We start from the raw sequence: 21,347 nt of genomic DNA on the forward strand, positions 1-21,347 counted from the left end.
GTGCAGGTTAGGTGGATTGGCCATGATAAATTGCCCTTAGTGTCCAAAATTGCCCTTAGTGTTTTGTGGGGTTGCTGGGTTATGGGGATGGGGTGGAGGTGTTGACCTTGGGTAGGGTGCTCTTTCCAAGAGCCGGCGCAGACTCGATGGGCCGAGTGGCCTCCTTCTGCACTGTAAATTCTATGAAAAATACTCTATGAAACCCCGCCCATTAGGACAGGCTGCTGAAAACTTGGTCAAAGAGGTAGGTTTTAAGGAACGTCTTAAAGGAGGAGAGAGAAGCGGAGAGATTTAAGCAGGAAATTCCAGGGCTTGGGGGCCAAGGTACAGATGGAGCTACTGCCATCAGTGGTGATGAGAGTGACTAGAAGGCCAATGGTGTCAGGCAGAGAGGCATTGAAGGTACATTGACATGAGTGGCTCTGTCAAAACCCAAACCTATCCAGGAAACCTTGTCCACCCAGTGACGCCAGATGCGTGGGCCTCCACGTGACAAGATGTGAACCTCATCTGGTACGGCCAGATAAGGGAACTGGACCGTCAACAAAGGATTACCCCCCCCCCCCCCCACCCCACCCCCACCCCCTGTGACAGGTTCTCCTGCGACAGATGCCGCAAGCCATTCAAACGCCCATTAACTTCGACGGGACCGGAAGACCCCCAGGGGCTGGTTTAGCTCACTGGGCTAAATCGCTGGCTTATAAATCAGACCACGCAGGCCAGCAGCACGGTTCGATTCCCGTACCAGCCTCCCCGAACAGGCGCCAGAATGTGGCGACTAGGGGCTTTTCACAGTAACTTCATTGAAGCCTACTCGTGACAATAAGCGATATTCATTTTTCATTGGCGAGCGGGGGGACAGAAAATTCCGGCCCATGTTACTTCTCTAAGACACGATTAACAACCCAGCCTCCTTACTGGGAGCCTAAGAGGCCATGGTTGAGGTGGGGAGGGAAGCCCTGGGATTTTAATGAAATGCACCATCGACAGCCGTGCCTTCAGCTGCCTGGGCCTTCAGCTGTGAAATTCTCTGCCCAACCCCCTCCCTCTCTCTCTCCTTCTTCACCTTGTTTCTTGACACCTATCATTTGGCCAAGCTTTCGGACACCTGCTTTATTTGAGTCTGTGTCAGGTTTTGCTCCTGTGAGCCACCGTAGAATATCGTAGTGTGTGAAGGGTGCTATACAAATGCAAGTTGTTTTGGTGAAGAAGAAACCCATGACCAGAATAATGAACTGTATTGATTCAGTGAGTGAATGTTGATTGGCGGATCGCTCTGACGGAGATTTATTTCCCCCCTGTATTTAGGTATACACTGTGACAGTGTGTGTGCAGAAGGACGATGGGGACCAAACTGTACACTGCCCTGTAACTGCAAGAATGGTGCTTCCTGCTCACCTGACGACGGAGCTTGCGAATGTGCAGCTGGGTACCGGGGCACCACCTGTCAGCGCAGTAAGAAATGCATCGATCTCTGAATCAGACTGGATTACAGTATTTCAGTCTGGAACTACCTGTACTTGGAACATTGCCATGAATTTTGGCTGCCAGAAATGGGTGGGTTGGGGGGGTCAGGTGTGATGTTGAAATTCTAAAAGTTAAAGACGGTATTAAACTCAATGTAAAAGCAGATATATTTACGCAAAGACGAGTGGCTGGTCAGAAGATTGAGCAGAATATAAAAAATATCAAAGAATGGCAAACAGGAGGGGAAAACAAGAGCAGAAGGAAAAGCTGGCTAGTGTTATGTAGATGGATAGGAAGAGTTTCTATAGACATTTAATTCAGAAAAAAGTTAACAAAGTGAGCATGGGTCTGATAGAAAGTGCGTGGAACTCAGTGGATGGACTGTACATAGATTTCGAGAAGGTATTTGATAAGATGCGGCATCAAAGTTTATTGCATGAAATAAAGGCTCATGGTGTAGAGGGTAACATATTGGCATAGTTCGAAAATTGGTAGAGAGTTGGTATAAATGAGTCTTTTCTGTTTGGCGGATGTGACCAGTGATTTGCCACAGAGATCAGTGCAGGGGCTTCAACATTTTACGATTTGTATAAATGTCTGAGATGAAGGGACTGAAGGTACAGTTGCTAAATTTGCTGACAACGCAAAGATAGGTAGGAAAGTACATTGTGAAGAGGACATAAGGAGGGTACAAAGGAATATAGATAAGTTAAGTGGGGGCAGCATTGTGGCGCAGTGGTTAGCACTGCAGCCTCACGGCGCTGAGGTCCCAGGTTCGATCCCAGCCCCGGGTCACTGTCCATGTGGAGTTTGCACATTCTCCCCGTGTTTGCGTGGGTTTCACCCCCACAACCCAAAGATGTGCAGGGTAGGTGATTGACCATGCTAAATTGCCCCTTAATTGGAAAAAAAATCAATTGGTTACTCTAAATTTAAAAAAATAGGTTAAGTGAGTTGGTAAAAATATGGCAAATGGAAAATAATCTGGGCAAATGTGATATATTTCATTTTGGAAGGAAGGAGAAAAGAGAACTTATTATCTAAATGGTGGGCGATTGCAGAGCCCTGACGTGCAGAGGGATCTGGGTGTCCTAGTGCGTCAATAATTAGGAAAAATAACCACAGATTTGCACCGGGAAATACAGGAGGGGGATTTCTGAGCTGGCAGAGGGTGGGCATTAGGCAACTGAAGGACTTGTTTATAGAGGGGAGGTTTGCGAGCTTGGGAGAGCTGGAGGAGAAATTCGGGCTCCCCCCGGGGAACACGTTCAGGTACCTCCAAGTGAAGGCATTTGCCAGACGACAGGTAGAGGGGTTTCCCGTGCTTCCCGACAGGGGGGCGAGTGATAGGGTGCTATCAGGGGTCTGGGTCGGGGAGGGGAAGATCTCGGACATTTATAAGATTATGCAGGAGGTGGAGGAGGTACCAGTAGTGGAGTTGAAAGACAAGTGGGAGGTAGAGCTGGGGGAACAGATAGAGGATGGGACATGGGCAGACGCCCTAGAGAGGGTCAACTCGTCGTCGTCATGTGCGAGACTGAGTCTCATTCAATTTAAGGTACTGCATAGAGCCCACATGACGGGGACAAGGATGAGTCGGTTTTTCGGGGGTGAAGACAGGTGTGTCAGATGTTCGGGAAGCCCTGCGAATCATGCACACATGTTTTGGGCATGTCCGGCACTGGAGGAGTTCTGGAAGGGGGTGGCAGGGACGGTGTCGAGAGTGGTGGGGTCCAGGGTCAAGCCAGGATGGGGACTTGCGATCTTCGGGGTTGGGGTGGAGCCGGGGGTACAGGAGGCGAGGGAGGCTGGAATATTAGCCTTTGCGTCCTTGGTGGCTCGGAGGAGGATCCTGATTCAGTGGAGGGACGCAAGGCCTCCAAGTGTTAACACCTGGTTAAACGACATGGCAAACTTCATCCAATTGGAAAGAATCAAATTCGCCCTGAGAGGGTCGGTGCAGGGGTTTTTCAGGCGATGGCAACCCTTCCTGGACCTCTTAGATCAGAGATAGAAACTGAGGTTGTGACAGCAGCAACCCGGGAGGGGAGGGGAGGGCGGGAGGGAGGGGGGGGGGAGGGTGTGGGGGAGGGGAGGGGGGGGGGAGGGGGGATAACAACGAAGGAAACACGGTATCGGTGGTGTCACGGGCAAGGCCTGCCCGAGGACACTGCCAGAAACGACAAGGTGGTCTGGCGGCCGGTTCGTAGGCGGGGGGGGGGGGGAGGCGGGGGGGGGCGCGCGGGTAGGGGGTGGGGGGGATTCTTGTTAAGTAGGGGGGTTTGACTTTGTTTTGATATAATTCAAATGTAGGGGGGGTTAAAATGTTTGTACTCTGAAAAATTTCTTCAATAAAAAGTATTTAAAAAAATAAATAAATAAATAATTAGGAAAAATAATAGAATGTCATTGTTTATTGCGAGGTGAATTGATTGCAAAAGTAGGGAGATTATGCTTCAGTTATACAGGCCATTGGTGAGACCACATGTGGAGCATTGGGTCTTATTATTTAAGAAAATATGTAAATGCTTTAGAAGCAGTTCAGAGAAGGTTTACTGGACTAATACCAGGAGTGGGCGGGTTGCCTTCCGAGGAAACGTTGGAGAGGTAGGTTTGTATCCACAGGGTTTAGAAGGGTAAGAGGCGACTTGATCAAAACCTTTAAGATCCTGAGGGTATTGACAGGATGGATTCAAGTGGATGTTTCCATTTGGTCCAGATTATAGTATCAGGTGTTTAAAAATAAGGAGGCAGCCACTTAAAACAGAGATGAAGAGAAATCTTTTCTCGCAGAGGGTTGTGAATCTTTGGTCTATTTTAGTATTTTTAAGCCAGAGATATGCATATTCTTGATTAACAAGGCGGCAAAAGGTTATCGGGGGTTGGCGGGAATGTGGGGTTGAGGTTACAATCAGATCAGCCACAACCGTATTGAGTGGGGGAGCATGCTCGAGGGGCAGAGGGGCCTCCTCTTGATCCTAGTTCGTATGTTCATAAAAATCTCAAACTCCGATCGCTAACCGACCTACTTCCAGCTTTAACTGAAGGAGGATAAAGTCCTGCCCATGCCACGGGTTGTCAATTTTTTTTTAAAAATTTAGATTACCCAATTATTTTTTCCAATTAAGGGGCAATTTAGCGTGGCCAATCCACCTACTCTGCACATTTTTTTTTGGGTTGTGGGGGCGAAACCCACGCAGACACGGGTGAATGTGCAAACTCCACACGGACAGTGACCCAGAGCCGGGATCGAACCTGGGACCTCAGCGCCGTGAGGCGGTTGTGCTAACCACTAGGCCACCGTGCTGCCCTCGGGTTGTCAATTTAAATATGCTTATTGAGTTTGGTAGCCTCTGATTGAACCATCCTCGCAGGGTTTATATTGTCTGCCTTCCCCTGGACTTGGGAACCTGCGGTGGCTTTGGGGAGCAGTTACATTTCTTTGGGTCACAACTTGTGGGTCAAGAGGTGTAGGAATGCTTCATCCTGCATCACCGCCCCACAGCCTCACCCCCCACCCCCCTTACCAAGCTTCCCCATTATTAGGAAGCCAAGGCAGTAAAACTGACATTTGGACTCAGAACCTGTCATGGAAACAAGACATATTCAGTGGCCATGTTGTCCACCTAAAATTGTTACCATCTACGCCATAGAACCATACAACACAGAAGGACGGCCACATGGCCCATTGCACCTATGCTGGTTCTTTAACTAGAGCGATCCCATTAGTATCTCTTTTCCCCACGTCCTGTTGTCTTATGGTATGCCCTCCACCACTTGTCCCCGTGCAGTGTTGGGAGCAAAGGGCACCTGTGCATTCCCAGATTGCAGTGTTGCTTGTGGGGGGAGGGGTAAAGACTAGTATCCCAAAACTAGCCACTCAATTGTCAGAAAAGCAGCAAACTCGTAATCAGTGATAGCTTTTGGTGCCGGTTTAGCTCAGTTGGCTGGGCAGCTGGTTGGTGATGCAGAGCGAGGCCATCAACGTGGCTTCAATTCCCCGTACCGCCTGAGGTTAATCACGATGCCCCCGCCTTCTCAACCTCGCCCCTCCCCTGAGGTGTGGTCATCCCCGGGTTAAATCACCACCACTCAGCTCTGCCCCTTCAAAGGGGAAAACAGCCTGTGGTCATAGAACATAGAACATACAGTGCAGAAGGAGGCCATTCAGCCCATCGGGTCTGCTCCGACCCATTTAAGCCCTCACTTCCACCCTATCCCTGTAACCCAATAACCCCTCCTAACCTTTTTGGTCACTAAGTGCAATTTATCATGGCCAATCCACCTAACCTGCACGTCTTTGGACTGTGGGAGGAAACCGGCGCACCCGGAGGAAACCCACACAGACTCCGCACAGACAGAGACCCAGCGGGGAATCGAACCTGGGACCCTGGCGCTCTGAAGCCATAGTGCTATCCATTTGTGCTACCCGGTCATCTGGAACTATGCTGACTTTGCTTACTAACTTTACTTATAACAATAGCCCAGAGGAGTTTCTGCAATTTTTCTCTTCTGACCTGAGTGCCCCAGTAACACAGCAATGAACCCCGAGACCAGACTGAAATATTTAAAAACATTTTACCCAGTGTTGGGATTGGGGCCACAGATAGCTGGGCGAAGACGGTTTTAAAAAAAAAAACATTTAGAGTACCCAATTTTTTTATTCCCAATTAAGGGGCAATTTAGTGTGGCCAATCCACCTACCCTGCACATCTTTGGGTTGTGGGGGTGAGACTTACGCAGACACGGGGAGAATGTGCAAACCTCACACGGAGAGTGACCCAGGGCCGTGGATCGAACCCAGGTCCTCGGCACCGTGAGGCAGCAATGCCAACCACTGCGCCGCCGTGCAGCCCCAGTTTCACAGCTCCAGGGACCTGTGAACTCCCAGCTTGGGTCGCTGGCTGTGCAGAGTCTGCACGTTGTCCCCGTGGGTTTCCTCCGGGTGCTCTGGTTTCCTCCCACAAGTCCCAAAAGACGTGCTGTTAGGTGAATTGGACATTCTGAATTCTCCCTCTGTGCACCCGAACAGGCGCTGGAGTGTGGTGACTAGGGGCTTTTCACAGTAACTTCACTGCAGTGTTAATGTAAGCCTACTTGTGACAATAAAGATTATGGTTGAAAAAACACACACTTAAGATGGTTAATAGAGACATTCAAAAGCATTTTTAAAAAAAATTTAGAGTACACGATTCACTTTTTCCAATTAAGGGGCAATTTAGCGTGGCCAATCCACCTAGCCTACACATCTTTGGGTTGTGGGGGCGAAACCCACGCAAACACAGGGAGAATGTGCAAACCCCACATGGACAGTGACCCAGGGCCGCGTTTGAACCTGGGGCCTCAGCGCCGTGAGGTTACAGTGCTATCCACTGAGCCACCGTGCTGCCCTGACATTCAAAATCATGAAGGCTTTTGATAGAGTAAATAAGTGGAAAGTGTTTCCACTGGCAAGGTGTCGGCCCAATGGTAACCTGTATTTATATAACGCCTTTAACACAGTAAAACACCCCAATGTGCTTCACAAATCACACAGAATTTGACACTGAGCCACATAAGGAGATATTAGGTGACCAAAAGGTTAGTAAAAGAGGTAATTTTTCAGGAGTGTCTCCGAGGATGGATTGCTGTTGTCAAGATGTTTTTCTTATAAATTTAGAGTACCCAATTCATTTTTTTCCAATTAAGGGGCAATTTAGTGTCTTCAATCCACCTGTCCTACACATCTTTGAGCTGTTGGGGTGAAACCCACGCAAACACGGGGAGAATGTGCAAACTCCACACAAACAGTGACCCAGATCCGGGATTGAACCTGGGACCTCGGCGCTGTGAGGCAGCAGTGCTAACCCACTGCGCCACCGTGCTGCCCGGTTGTTGTAAAGATGGCTAACTATGGTATTGTTTTCTCATTGCCTGAACTTTAAAACGTTGCAGTGTTGAACAGAGTTGTCGTGATTGATTGTGACTGATGATCTTTCCATTGCAGTCTGTTCGCCGGGGTTCTACGGACATCGCTGCAGTCAGGCTTGCCCCCACTGTGTACACAGTAATGGGCCTTGCCATCACATCACTGGGGAGTGTGACTGCCTGCCTGGTTTCACAGGAGCTCTTTGTAATGAAGGTAGCGTTCTCTTTTTGAAGCTGTACTGAAAGCTTTGGGGTTTCTGTTGATGTTGGCGCCCACATTCCACTTGTATTAAATAAGGACCAAGAAGAATGAAGCATCATTGCTAACACCTGTTAGAGTGGCAGTAGTTTCTCTCCTGGGTGACCTTCCACCCTCCACAAACATCAACTCATCCAAAACTCTCCAACAAGAGAGAATCTAACCATCACCTCTTGACGTTCAATGGCGTTGTCATCGCTGAATCCCCCTACTGTCAACATCCTGGGGGTTACCATTGACCAGAAACTGAACTGGACCCAGCCACATTAATGCTGCGGCTACAAGAGCCAGTCAGAGGCTGGGAATTCTGCAGTGAGAAACTCACCTCCTGACTCCCAAAGCCTGTCCACCATTGACAAGACACAAGTCAGGAGTGTGATGGAATACTCTCCTCTTGCCTGGATGAGTGCAGCTCCAACAACACTGAAGAAGCTCAACACCATCCAGGACAAAGCCCGCTTGACTGGTACCCCTTCTGCAAACCCCCTCCACCACCGACACACAGTAGCTGCCGCGTGTACCATCTGCAAGATACACTGCAGGAACTCGACAAGGCTCCTTAGACAGCACCTTCCAAACCCATAACGGCAAACAAACAGAAGGATAAAGGCAGCAGCTGCCTAGGAAACCACCACCTGGAGCTTCCCCTCCAAGTCACTCACCACCCTGACTTGGAAATATATCGTCATTCCTTCACTGTCGCCGAAATCCTGGAATTCCCTCCCTATTAGCGCGGTGGGTGTACCTACATATCAAAGAATCACACAATCCCAACAATGGAGAAGGAGGCCATTTGGACCATCGACTCCGCACCGACCCTCCGAAAGAGCACCCTAACCTAGGCACACTCCCCCGCTCTATCCCCATAACCACACCTTACCTTTGGACACTAAGGGGCAATTTATCATGGCCAATTCCCCTAACCTGCATATCTTTGGACTGTGGGAGGAAACCGGAGCACCCGGAGGAAACCCACGCAGACACGGTCACCCAAGGCTGGAATCGAACCCGAGTCCCTGCCGCTATGGGGCAGCAGTGCTAACCACTGTGCTACTGTGCCTTGATGATGGGAGGAGGGTGTGGTGAGATAACCCAATAATCTCTATTTTGGTTGAGACTTGGGCTGTTACAAAGGGCAACCTGAAATGCATTGAAACGTTATGGTTTGCATTTTATGTCCTGGAATTAATTTACTGGCAATAGTATCTTTAGATAATCAGCTTGAACGAAGGGCTGTTGCTGTTTGGTGAACCTGGAATTGATAAACACAAGAAAAGAATTGGGATGGGATTACATCTTCCCTGATTTGCAAATCTCCTGGAACATCAGTGTCGACACTTTTAAACTCATTGTTCTCAGTTATTAAATAAACATGTGCGATTTAATCAAAAACATGATGCATCCCATCGTTTAGATTTTCTTTCAACACGATATCTCGAGTTTCCATTGCTGTTTTACAGTGTGCCCCAGCAGTCGTTTTGGGAAAAACTGTGCGAGTTTCTGCACTTGTACAAACGATGGAACGTGCAATCCCATTGATGGGTCCTGCCAATGCTACCCAGGATGGATTGGAAGTGACTGTTCTCAATGTAAATATCAACATCCCTTTCTTAGACGTTTCCTGTCAATTTTGTAAAATGTTATTATTCAAGTTGGATTAAAAAGAAGTGCCTGTCCCCCCCCCCCCCCCCCCCCCCTCCTCCCCCCCCCCCCCCCCCCCATGTTACAATTACCCTGGAGACCTATAAGTTCAGGTTGATAGCTGAAAGGGTGGCATAACAAGATTTCATATTTTAAGACTTTTACTGTAACAAACAAACAAAAAGCACCATTGACTAAATGCTATTTTTGTAGACAACTCATACTTTGAACTTCAGAACAGGACATTCCCTTTCACTTTTAACACAGCTAAACAAAATCTCACTTCACAGGTCTACTTTACACCGTCCCAAAAGTAGTCACTTGAAATGTTCAAACCCAATTCAAAGTGGTTCTTAGCTGCTGAGGGTTTGCTTTCCTGTCCCAGCTTGGTAACTTTTAGCCCCAGAAATGTCATTCATGATTCAGGTTTTTCCTGGAGATTTGTTCTCTGGCACAAGATAGGCAAATCTTCCAGCCTTTTTTTTAAACCCTCATGAATTTGGTCTCTTCAATCCAAGTGAAGGCTCATATCCTGGACACTGAACCATGGAGACTTTCAGCCTCTGGCTGCCCCTTCTCTCCTGGATTCTGGGTGACTAACCTTGGTCTGTGAGTTTCAGGGATATCATAGAAATGTTTCCCCTCTCAAAGCCCATCTCCATGGTAACATGAATCACAAGAGCCTTTTATCCAGGTAGAAAAGCTGATGAGCTATCCCTGAGACCCCAATCTCACTTTTACCTTGGAAATAAATGGTCAGTTTAAAACATGACTATTTCTGACCCAACTTTCTCCAAACCTTCCTGGAACTTTGGAGATTATCAGTCTAACCCCTGTAAACACAGATGCTGCTATCATTGTCTTCAAGTGTGAACACCTTCCACCTTTCCAGCACTACAACCCAGACCTCTCTTTAATATATAACAGCCACATCACCCAGGCCTGTTGTCAGACAGTCTGCAAAACAGGTAACATGACCCCTTTCATTTCATCCAAAGTTTTTTTTAATATGAATTTAGAGCATCCAATTTATTTTTTCCAATTAAGGGCCAATTTAGCGTGGCCAATCCACCTACCCTGCACATCTTTTGGGTTGTGGAGGCGAAATCCACGCAAACACGGGGAGAATGTGCAAACTCCACACGGACAGTGACCCAGAGCCGGGATCGAACCTGGGACCTCGGCGCCGTGAGGCAGCAGGGCTAACCCACTGCGACACCGTCTGCCCTAAGTTAAAGTCACAGTTCTAAAACATAATAATCATACAATCCTCATAATCATAGCACCTGATTTGATTTATCCTCCTGTACACTTTTATTCACATAAAACAAAGCTCTCTAAATTCTTTGAGCATGTTAGTTGTTACATTGCTTCATTGATACCAACAGATAATTTGTAAGTGCTGGCTAGGCCTCAGCTGGAGTATTGCGGTCAATCTAGACACCACACATTAGGAAGGATGTCAAGGCCTTAGAGAGGGTGCAGAGAATATATATATTTTAATGTTTTTAGTCCAGATGTTTCAAGAATTTTTACAAAACACTGCAGAAGAGAAAATAACGCAGAGAGAACAAAGCAATATATCAACAAAAACCACTTAACCCTCTAACCAACTAAAAATGTAACAAACAAAACAAAACAAAGTGGGGCATCCGCCCCTTACAAATAACGTGAAATCAACCCCCCCACCCCCCCTCTGGGTTGCTGCTGCTGCTGACCTCCACCTATCGTTCCGCGAGAAAGTCAAGGAACGGTTGCCACCGCCTGGAGAACCCCTGCAGAGACCCTCTCAAGGCAAACTTTATCTTCTCCAACCTGAGAAATCCTGCCATGTCACTGACCCAAGCCTCCACGCTTGGGGGATTCGCGTCCCTCCACATTAACAAGAGCCTTCTCCGGGCTACCAAGGAGGCAAAGGCCAGAACTCCGGCCTCTTTCGACTCCTGCACTCCCGGATCGTCCGATACCTCAAATATCGCTATCCCCCAGCCCGGTTTTACCCGAGTGTCCAAGACCTTGCCCATAGCCTTTGCAAAGCCTTTCCAAAATTCCGTAAGTGTCGGGCATGTCCAGAACATATGGGCATGATTTGATGGGCTCCCTGAACACCTCAGACACCTATCCTCTACCCCAAAAAACGTACTAATTCTAGCCCCTGTCATATGCGCCCGATGCACCACTTTAAACTGAATCAGGCTAAGCCTGGAGCAAGGTGAGGAGGAATTGACCCTGCCCAGGGCGTCCGCCCACAGGCCCTCATCCAGCTCCTCGCCCAGCTCCTCCTCCCAGGGTGCAGAAAATATTGACTATAATGGAAGCGGGGTGAGGGTGCTCAGAGAATATAGAGAGGCTGGGGAAGCTGGGATTGTTCTCCTGAGAGCAGACAAGGTTAAGAGGAGATCTGCTGCAGGCCTCAGAAATCATGAGGGTTTTTGCAGAGGAGGAGGAACTGTTTCCTCCGGCACAAAGGGCAGTAACAAGAGGACACGGACAAGCGACGAAAGAACCCAGTGGGGATTAGCAGAATATTTGACACAGGAATCTGCTGCCTGACAGGTCAGTTGAAGCAGATTCAGCAGAAACTTAAAGAGGGAGTTGGATGAACAATTGAAGGAAAACATTTTGCAGGATTATGGGGAATAGAGTAGCGGGGGAGAGCGGGACAGTGTGAATAGCTCTTCCAAAGAGCCAGCACAGATGTGATCAGCTGGGTGACTCCATTCTGTGCTGAACAACCCAATGAATAGTATGAATATTTTTTGCTGATAAATGATTGCTGATGAGACATTCGGGGGAGCATTTGAAGTATTTATCCACTGGCCTTTTGAACATCGCTGTTGAATCTTCTTCCACTGCCCCTTCAGGCAGCACATTCCAGTTAATATTCCAAGATTGCAATCATTCAGAATTCTTGGAAAATTATGTCTTGCAAACCAAAGTCGTTCTTCCAATGTGTGGCGGGATTGAGTGGAATGGGCCCATCTTCACTGGAGTTTAGAAGATTGAGCGGGGAAACGTATAAAATTCTTGCCCGGCTCTATCTGGCGGAGGTTGCCCCCACCCCTGGCTGGAGAGTCTGGACCATGGGGGAGGGGAGGGGTCACAGTCTCAGAACAAGGAGTCAGCTATTTTGGACTGAGAGGAGGAGACATCTCTTCACTCAGAGGGTGGTAAATCTGTAAATTCTCTGCCCCAGGGAGCTGTGGTTACTCCATCATTGAGGATATTTAAGGCAGAGGTTGGTCGATATTGGGACGCTGAGGGAATTAAGGGATACGGGGATGGTGCAGGGAGGTGAGGTTGAGGCAGATGGTCAGCCATGATCTTTTTGAATGGCAGAGCAGGCTCCAGGGGCTGAAGTACCTGCTCTTGCTCCTATTCCTTACGTTACTGTAGGAAGCTCCACAGGGAAATTGAGATGCAGTTGATAGTCAAGGCAAATGGCGATGACTCTGATCTTTCTATTGGTTTTTGTAGCCTGTCCACCTGGATACTGGGGCCCAAACTGTATCCACACCTGTAACTGCCACAATGGAGCCCACTGTAGCGCTTACGATGGAGAATGCAAGTGTACATTGGGCTGGACTGGACTGTACTGCACACAGAGTAAGGACCTGTTTGATATCCCACAAGCCATTGGCTGACATTGTACAAACACAAGTCTTTCTTTCTCTCTCTGTGTCTGTGTATGGGTCTCTGTCTCGTTCTCTCTCTCTCTGTCTCTCTCTCTCTATCTCTCTCTCTCTCTCTCATTTCTAAGCCCCAGCTTATTCCCTGGCCCCTCCCGCTGGATTTAAGTTGGGAGTGCACCTTTAGAAACTGCATGTTTACTATTTTGGAAATCGGTGCTTTCTGACACACTAAGGTGCGGGGATCAAGAAGAAAGAACGTTTTTACAGAGCAAAATACTACGGCTGCGGGAAATCTGAAGTAAAGACAGAAAATGCTGGAAATAAGCAGTAGGTCAGGAAACGTCTGTGGAGAGAAAAACAGAGTTAACCTTTCAGGTCTGTGGTCTGTCAAATCAAAGGGATTTTTGTTGTATTTGTGTGAAAAATCGATTAATTAACTCATCTGTCGATCACCATCACGCTGCATGGTCACCTTTATCTTTTTCCTTACTCTTGTTGTGATTTCTATGCTCACCTCTGTAATACCGCTTTCATTGTGTGAAGCCCTCTGTGATCTTTACTAACCTGAGCCTGTGCGAGCTCACAGTGCCGCAGTGAAGGGCAACTGGGGATTTGGGAGCCGGGTGGACAGGGCAACAAACAGGGTATCTCATTAACCAACCAGATTGCGGGATTCGGAAATCAACAGGGAGAAGTAGGGTGAATTAAAGGGAATTAATTTAATAATAATAATCGCTTATTGTCACAAGTAGGCTTCAATGAGGTTACTGGGAAAAGCCCCTAGTCGCCACATTCCGGCGCCTGTTTCTGGGAGGCCGGTACGGGAATTGAACCCGCGCTGCTGGCCTTGTTCTGCATTACAAGCCAGCTGTTTAGCCCACTGTGCTAAACCAGTCCCAAGGAGGATGATTTGACATTTGACGTCAAATCAAGTGAAGGAAAAAAAGGAGGGAGAGAAAGATTAGATCGAGATTGAGAAATAAAGAGGCAGAAAGGAAAAGTGGAAAAAAAATACACTGTCACGTTGTTACGATCTCGAACAATTGAAACCTGAATGAATGAGACTCCAGACTTGGTAATAGTCAATTCTCGGTGCCAGAAAGTTTGATTGACAGAAACCTTATCCCTTTGTTTAAAGGGTATTTGTGCTTGTAATGATGACTTAAATTCGGTGACGTCTTTAATGGGAAAGTAAAATGGAAATTCAACAAAGTCCAAGAAGGAACCAGGGAGGGAGAGGGTGCAGAGCTGTTTTCATGGAGTGGCACGATGCAGACAGCAAATTTAGGATCTCCACATTTTATCGCGCATCTACCCTCTGTGAGCACCATCAGCCTTGCCATCACTTTGACAACAACCTCCCGCCTGTTACCTGTGCACCGGTGGTTCAATCGGAAAGTATCTGTGTCAGTGGCCTGACGTTGTTGTTCTCCTTTTGTGGACTGCAGGATGCCCGTTAGGTTATTATGGCCGGGATTGTGGCGAATTGTGCCAGTGTCAGAATGGAGCGGACTGCGACCACATCTCGGGGCAGTGCACCTGTCGCATCGGATTCATGGGCAAACACTGCCAACAACGTAAGTGGGGAACTGGCCAGACTGGTACGGAGCCAAGGTGGAATCCGGGTGGGAAAAAGGGCAGAGGGTTCCCATGGGGCTGAATGGTCTCTGCACTCCCTGTACTGCATGATTCGACCATTACCCTTTACCACTTGGCCCATCGTATCTGTTCTGGCTCTGTGTGGGTTCAGTTCACCTCATGCCACTCCCCTATCTTTTCCCCGTAACCCTATAACATTTCCCTTTTCAGATAATGATCCCGTACCCTCGAAAACCGTGACAGAATCTACTTCCACCGCACTGTCAGACAGGGCTGTCTACTTGTCGGCTGAAAACCAGATGCTGCTTCTTTTACTTTTTGCCATTTGCCCTCAGTCAATGTCCTCTCGTTCCTGACCAACGAGACGCAACATTGAGTTGACCAATTTCTATTCTATTCCCATTTTCCAGCACCTGGTCAGTGGCTTTGTACACTGCGGTATTTCAAATGCTTGTCTAAATACTTCTTAAATGTTGTGAGGGTTCCTGCCTCTACTCCTCTTTCAGGCTGCGAGTTCCAGATTCCCAACCCCCCCCTCTGGGTGAAAAAGATTTTCTTCAAATTCCCTCTAATCCTCCTGCTCTTCCCTTAAATCCATGGACCTCTATTGACCCCTCTACTAAGGTGAAAGGTTTCTTCCCATCTATCCTATCTGTGTCCCTCATAATTTTGTAAACCTCAATCTGGTCCCCACTCAGCCTTCTCTGCTCCAAGGAAAATAACCCCAGCCTAACCAGCCTCTCTTCATAGCTGAAACGCTCCTGCCCAGGCTTTATACTGATTAACCTCCTCTGCACCCTCTCCAATGCAATCACATCCTTCCTCTAGTGTGGCAATCAGAACTGCACACAGTACTCTAGCTGTGGCCTAACGTGTGTTTTATACAGCTCCATCATAACCTCCCTGCTCTTCTATTCTATACCTCGGCTAATAAAGTCAAATATACCATAGACCTCCTTAACCACCTTATTTACCTGCCCTGCTGCCTTCCGGGATCTCTGGACATGCACCCCAAGGTTCCTCTGATCCTCTGATGAGTCAAGAGGAAGTGTAACAGCAGTATCATGGTCAGCACCTGCTGTCCAAAAGGAAGGGGCGGGGGGCAGAGATTATGGTCTGAAATTTTTGAACTCAGTGTTGCATCCAGGAAGGTTGTCAAGTTCCTAATGGGACAGGGGAGTGTGGTCCCTCAAGCTTCTGTTGTGATTCAGTGGGACGTTGCAGGCGACCAAAGGCAGAGTGGAGTTGAGCAGAGAATTAAAATGTCAGGGGCCTGCTGGCTTAAACGTGGGTGGAGAGACTGGAGATTTTCCATAAAACCATCACCCAATCCGGATTCTGCAGAGTGTGGCAGACCCAAATCGTCAGCAGTGAATCTCCACCCATTAATGGCTTCTCAATCACGTTTTCTCTTCATTCCCAAATGAACCACAAGCTTTGTGTGTATAAAACTTTTGTAGTCCTTTGCCCAATGACTGATGCATTGTCTGAATCAGAAAATTAGTCATGAAAGGCAGATGTTTTATTTCTGAATGTTCTGCCCCATCTGGTGGAGATGTGTTGAACTGCAGTTATAATCAGACTAGATCGCCTGGGAAAGAATTGGGGTGCAATTTCACCAAATGGGTACTACGTCCCATAGCGAGTGTGTTTAGCCGCGTGTTTCCCAGCACTTGAGCACTGAGAAACGCTATCTAACGTGACTCCGGTTAGATATGGAGCCTCAGTGGGGAATGCACGGCCGATGCCAAACTTACGATGCCAAACAACGCCAAAGCACGTAGTGATGCAGTGGGGAAGGTAACACTGACAAAGGAGAGTACTTGCAGGCAAGGAGATGGGTTGAAGTGTGTATACTTCAATGCAAGAAGCATCAGGAATAAGGTGGGTGAACTTAAGGCATGGATCGGTACTTGGGACTACGATGTGGTAGCCATCACGGAAACTTGGATAGAAGAGGGGCAGAAATGGTTGTTGGAGGTCCCTGGTTATAGATGTTTCAACAAGATTAGGGAGGGTGGTAAAAGAGGTGGGGGGGGGGGGGGTGGCATTGTTAATTAGAGATAGTATAACAGCTGCAGAAAGGCAGTTCGAGGGGGATCTGCCTACTGAGGTAATATGGGTTGAAGTCAGAAATAGGAAAGGAGCAGTCACCTTGTTGGGATTTTTCTATAGGCCCTCCAATAGCAGCAGAGATGTGGAGGAACAGATTGGGAAACAGATTTTGGAAAGGTGCAGAAGTCACAGGGTAGTAGTCATGGGTGACTTCAACTTCCCAAACATTGAGTGGAAACTCTTTAGATCAAATAGTTTGGATGGGGTGGTGTTTGTGCAGTGTGTCCAGGAAGCTTTTCTAACACAGTATGTAGATTGTCTGACCAGAGGGGAGGCCTTATTGGATTTGGTACTTGGTAATGAACCAGGGCAGGTGATAGATTTGTTAGTGGGGGAGCATTTTGGAGGTAGTGACCACAATTCTGTGACTTTCACTTTAGTAATGGAGAGGGATTGGTGTGTGCAACAGGGCAAGGTTTACAATTGGGGGAAGGGTAAATACAATGCTGTCAGACAAGAATTTAAGTGCATAAGTTGGTAACATAGGCTGTCAGGGAAGGACACAAGTGAAATGTGGAACTTGTTCAAGGAACAGGTACTGCGTGTTTTTGATATGTATGTCCCTGTCAGACAGGGAAGAGATGGTCGAGTGAGGGAACCATGGTTGACAAGAGAGGTTGAATGTCTTGTTAAGAGGAAGAAGGAAACTTATGTAAGGCTGAGGAAACAAGGTTCAGACAGGGCGCTGGAGGGATACAAGATAGCCAGGAGGGAACTGAAGAAAGGGATTAGGAGAGCTAAGAGAGGGCATGAAAAATCTTTGGCGGGTAGGATCAAGGAAAACCCCAAGGCCTTTTACACACATATGTGAGAAATATGAGAATGACTAGAGCGAGGGTAGGTCCGATCAACGACAGTAGCGGGAGATTGTGTATTGAGTCTGAAGAGATAGGAGAGGTCTTGAACGAGTATTTTTCTTCAGTATTTACAAACGAGAGGGACCATATTGTTGGAGAGGACAGTGTGAAACAGACTGGTAAGCTCGAGGAGATACTTGTTGTGAAGGAAGATGTGTTGGGCGTTTTGAAAATCTTGAGGATAGACAAGTCCCCCGGGCCTGACGGGATATATCCAAGGATTCTATGGGAAGCAAGAAATGAAATTGCAGAGCCATTGCCAATGATCTTTTCGTCCTCGCTGTCAACAGGGGTGGTACCAGAGGATTGGAGAGTGGCGAATGTCGTGCCCCTGTTCAAAAAAGGGAATAGGGATAACCCTGAGAATTACAGGCCAGTTAGTCTTACTTCGGTGGTAGGCAAAGTAATGGAAAGGGTACTGAGGGATAGGATTTCTGAGCATCTGGAAAGCCACTGCTTGATTAGGGATAGTCAGCACGGATTTGTGAGGGGTAGGTCTTGCCTTACAAGTCTTATTGACTTCTTTGAGGAGGTGACTAAGCATGTGGATGAAGGTAAAGCTGTGGATGTAGTGTACATGGATTTTAATAAGGCATTTGATAAGGTTCCCCATGGTAGGCTTATGCAGAAAGTAAGGAGGCATGGGATAGTAGGAAATTTGGCCAGTTGGATAACGAACTGGCTAACCGATAGAAGTCAGAGAGTGGTGGTGGATGGCAAATATTCAGCTTAGAGCCCAGTTATCAGGGGCGTACTGCAGGGATCAGTTCTGGGTCCTCTGCTGTTTGTGATTTTCATTAACGACTTGGATGAGGGAGTTGAAGGGTGGGTCAGTAAATTTGCAGATGATACAAAGATTGGTCGAGTTGTGGATAGTGAGGAGGGCTGTTGTCGGCTTCAAAGAGACATAGATAGGATGCAGAGCTGGGCTGAGAAGTGGCAGATGGAGTTTAACCCTGACAAGTGTGAGGTTGTCCATTTTGGAAGGACAAATATGAATGCGGAATACAGGGTTAATGGTAGGGTTCTTGGCAATGTAGAAGAGCAGAGAGATCTTGGGGTCTATGTTCATAGATCTTTGAAAGATGCCACTCAAGTGGATAGAGCTGTGAAGAAGGCCTATGGTGTGCTAGCATTCATTAGCAGAGGGATTGAATTTAAGAGCCGTGAGGTGATGATGCAGCTGTACAAAACCTTGGTAAGGCCACATTTGGAGTACTGTGTGCAGTTCTGGTCACCTCGTTTTAGGAAGAGTGTGGAAGCTTTGGAAAAGGTGCAAAGGAGATTTACCAGGATGTTGCCTGGAATGGAGAGTAGGTTCTTACGAGGAAAGGTTGAGGGTGCTAGGCCTTTTCTCATTAGAACGGAGAAGGATTAGGGGCGACTTGATAGAGGTTTATAAGATGATATGGGAATAGATAGAGTAGACAGTCAGAGACTTTTTCCCCGGGTGGAACACACCATTACAAGGGGACATAAATTTAAGGTAAATGGTGGAAGATATAGGGGGGATGTCAGAGGTAGGTTCTTTACCCAAAGAGTAGTGGGGGCATGGAATGCACTGCCTGTGGAAGTAGTTGAGTCGGAAACGATAGGGACCTTCAAGCGGCTATTGGATAGGTACATGGATTAGGGTAGAATAATGGAGTGTAGATTAATTTCTTCTTAAGGGCAGCACGGTAGCATTGTGGATAGCACAATTGCTTCACTGCTCCAGGGTCCCAGGTTCGATTTCGACTTGGGTCATTGTCTGTGTGGAGTCTGCACATCATCCCCGTGTGTGCGTGGGTTTCCTCCGGGTGCTCCGGTTTCCTCCCACAGTCCAAAGATGTGCGGGTTGGGTGGATTGGCCATGATAAATTGCCCTTAGTATCCAAAATCCTATGATTAACCTAGGATAAAAGTTCGGCACAACATCGTGGGCCGAAGGGCCTGTTCTGTGCTGTATTTCTCTATCTTAGTCCCATTTCTTGCACTGAGGAACCCTGCTCGCTGAAACCCCTCCGTACAGGGAGAGATCGGGACGCTGTTTTTAATGGCTGCTTGGTCTCTCGAGTCCCCCCCCCCCCGGGTCCCAACTCACTGTAATATGATCCAGGCGGGATCCAGGCGAGAGATCACGTTAGATCTCACGAGGCGTGGGCGAGCCGGGTAGATCCCGGGGAGCGCTGTCTCCTGGAATTTACCAGCCACGCTGCGCCTCCGCGGCATGCAGCTTTTTGAGTGCAGCATGGCCGGTAGATTGAACCCTTGGAATGGCAAAACCAGAGAGCTCAGAATGAGGCCATTCAGCTCATTTTGTCTGAATGAGCTATCCCATTGTCGCACTCCACCACCTTTTCCCCATTTACCTGTAAATATTACCTTTAACTGTTGTACATATTGCCAGAGAGTTCATATTGCTGATAGCAGTAATTATTTGCAGTTCCAAGTGCAGCCTTGGTTCAACAACACAACATATACCCGCTTGGCGCCTTTAAGATAGCAAAACATGTCCGGTTGTTCATTGGCAGGATTATCAGACAGAATTTGACAAGCGTGTCCCATGGGAAGTTATTAGGTCAGGGGGCCAAAAGCTTGAACAAAGTGATACACGGAAATCGCAATGAATCAAACTTGGATGGCACTGAATTCCAGATGTGTTCAAGTCACCAACCATTCCCGACGGCATAGTAGCAAATCCAGAAGGACAATGCCGTGATAAGCCAGAATTCTACATCGGTAACTCTGGGTTGGCTGAACATGGCTAAGGTTACCGTATGGCCAATCAGAGCAAAGGTAGACCACACAAGTGTGCAAAATCGTGTAGAAATGTAACATTGGGACCAGCACCAGTTGCTTTCAGGTGTGTTTTCTGCCCCCTCCTTGGGAGGAGGTCCTGTCTTGGAGGACTGCTGGTCAGTGGGAGCGATGGCTGGGACAACAGGCAATCCCACCATGCTGAGGAGTCCAGGTCAGTGGGAGGTCTCAGTGAAGGCGGAATGGGAGGTGGGGTGTCAGCTTGAAGAGGCTGAGTTCGGGTTAAAGGATGACTTTGGTGTGGGGTGTGGGGTGAGGTGGGGTGGTGTGATGTGGGGTGAGGGGGGTGGGGGGGGGGGGGAGAAACCTGTCAAAGGACAGGTGGGCTGCCTGACGCCTTCCATACGCCTATGAAAGTTCTGATGGGTCGGGAGCTGGTGGTAAGGTGGAGGGAAGGCCACTGATTGGATTTGACATGGTTCCCCCCCACCCCCTTCAAACCTTGCTAAAGGATAGAGACCCCTTGGAATGTCTGTGTGTCCTATCTGCCCACCCTTGATGTTCATGTTTTACAGGATGTCTATCAGGGACCTATGGTTATGGCTGTCGACAGGTTTGCGACTGTCTGAACAACTCTACATGTGACCATATCAAAGGCACCTGTTACTGCAGCCCTGGATGGAAAGGTTCAAAATGTGACCAAGGTACAATGTTCACTCCCAGCCCAGTAACCGTATCTTACACCTGTTCACGAGCTTGCTTGCTTTCATAAACCCAAGGTCAGTGAATCTCTGCAGTTCCGCAGCATTGGAGACCCAATCGCTACATGTGTATTAACACACAGATTTCCACTCGGCCCATCGAGTCCATGTCAGCCCTCCTGCTCCATGTGATCAAATTATTCCAATCAAAGTTGCCTGCCTTGTTCCCACGTCCCCCTATCTACCTATCCAATCTAATCCTGTATGTGACCATAGTTCCTGCTTCGAGCAGTAGCGCTCAGAATCCGACAGCCACACAACTCTCTGGGTGCGATCTACCCGAATGGGAACAGAGTCCCGTGGCGCGAGATTAGCCGGGTGTTTCCCCGCTAACACCCATCAGGGTAGATCAGAGGCCTCAGCGGGGACT

The 21,347-nt window shown here is 48.0% G+C and overlaps 1 protein-coding gene across 2 annotated transcripts in view; it reads left to right on the forward strand.

Moving 5' to 3' along the window:
* The window catches only part of megf10 (multiple EGF-like-domains 10), a 193,852-nt gene that overhangs the window by 156,876 nt on the left and 15,629 nt on the right, over window positions 1-21,347 (forward strand). For both annotated transcript variants that reach the window (XM_038804066.1, XM_038804067.1), the window contains exons 14-19: window positions 1,309-1,455; window positions 7,454-7,588; window positions 9,094-9,222; window positions 12,752-12,880; window positions 14,355-14,483; window positions 20,792-20,920. In XM_038804066.1, the coding sequence (XP_038659994.1) occupies window positions 1,309-1,455; window positions 7,454-7,588; window positions 9,094-9,222; window positions 12,752-12,880; window positions 14,355-14,483; window positions 20,792-20,920 (798 nt within the window). The remainder of the gene's footprint in view (window positions 1-1,308; window positions 1,456-7,453; window positions 7,589-9,093; window positions 9,223-12,751; window positions 12,881-14,354; window positions 14,484-20,791; window positions 20,921-21,347) is intronic.

The sequence above is a fragment of the Scyliorhinus canicula genome, chromosome 8, assembly GCF_902713615.1.
Source record: "Scyliorhinus canicula chromosome 8, sScyCan1.1, whole genome shotgun sequence".
NCBI lineage: Eukaryota > Metazoa > Chordata > Chondrichthyes > Carcharhiniformes > Scyliorhinidae > Scyliorhinus > Scyliorhinus canicula.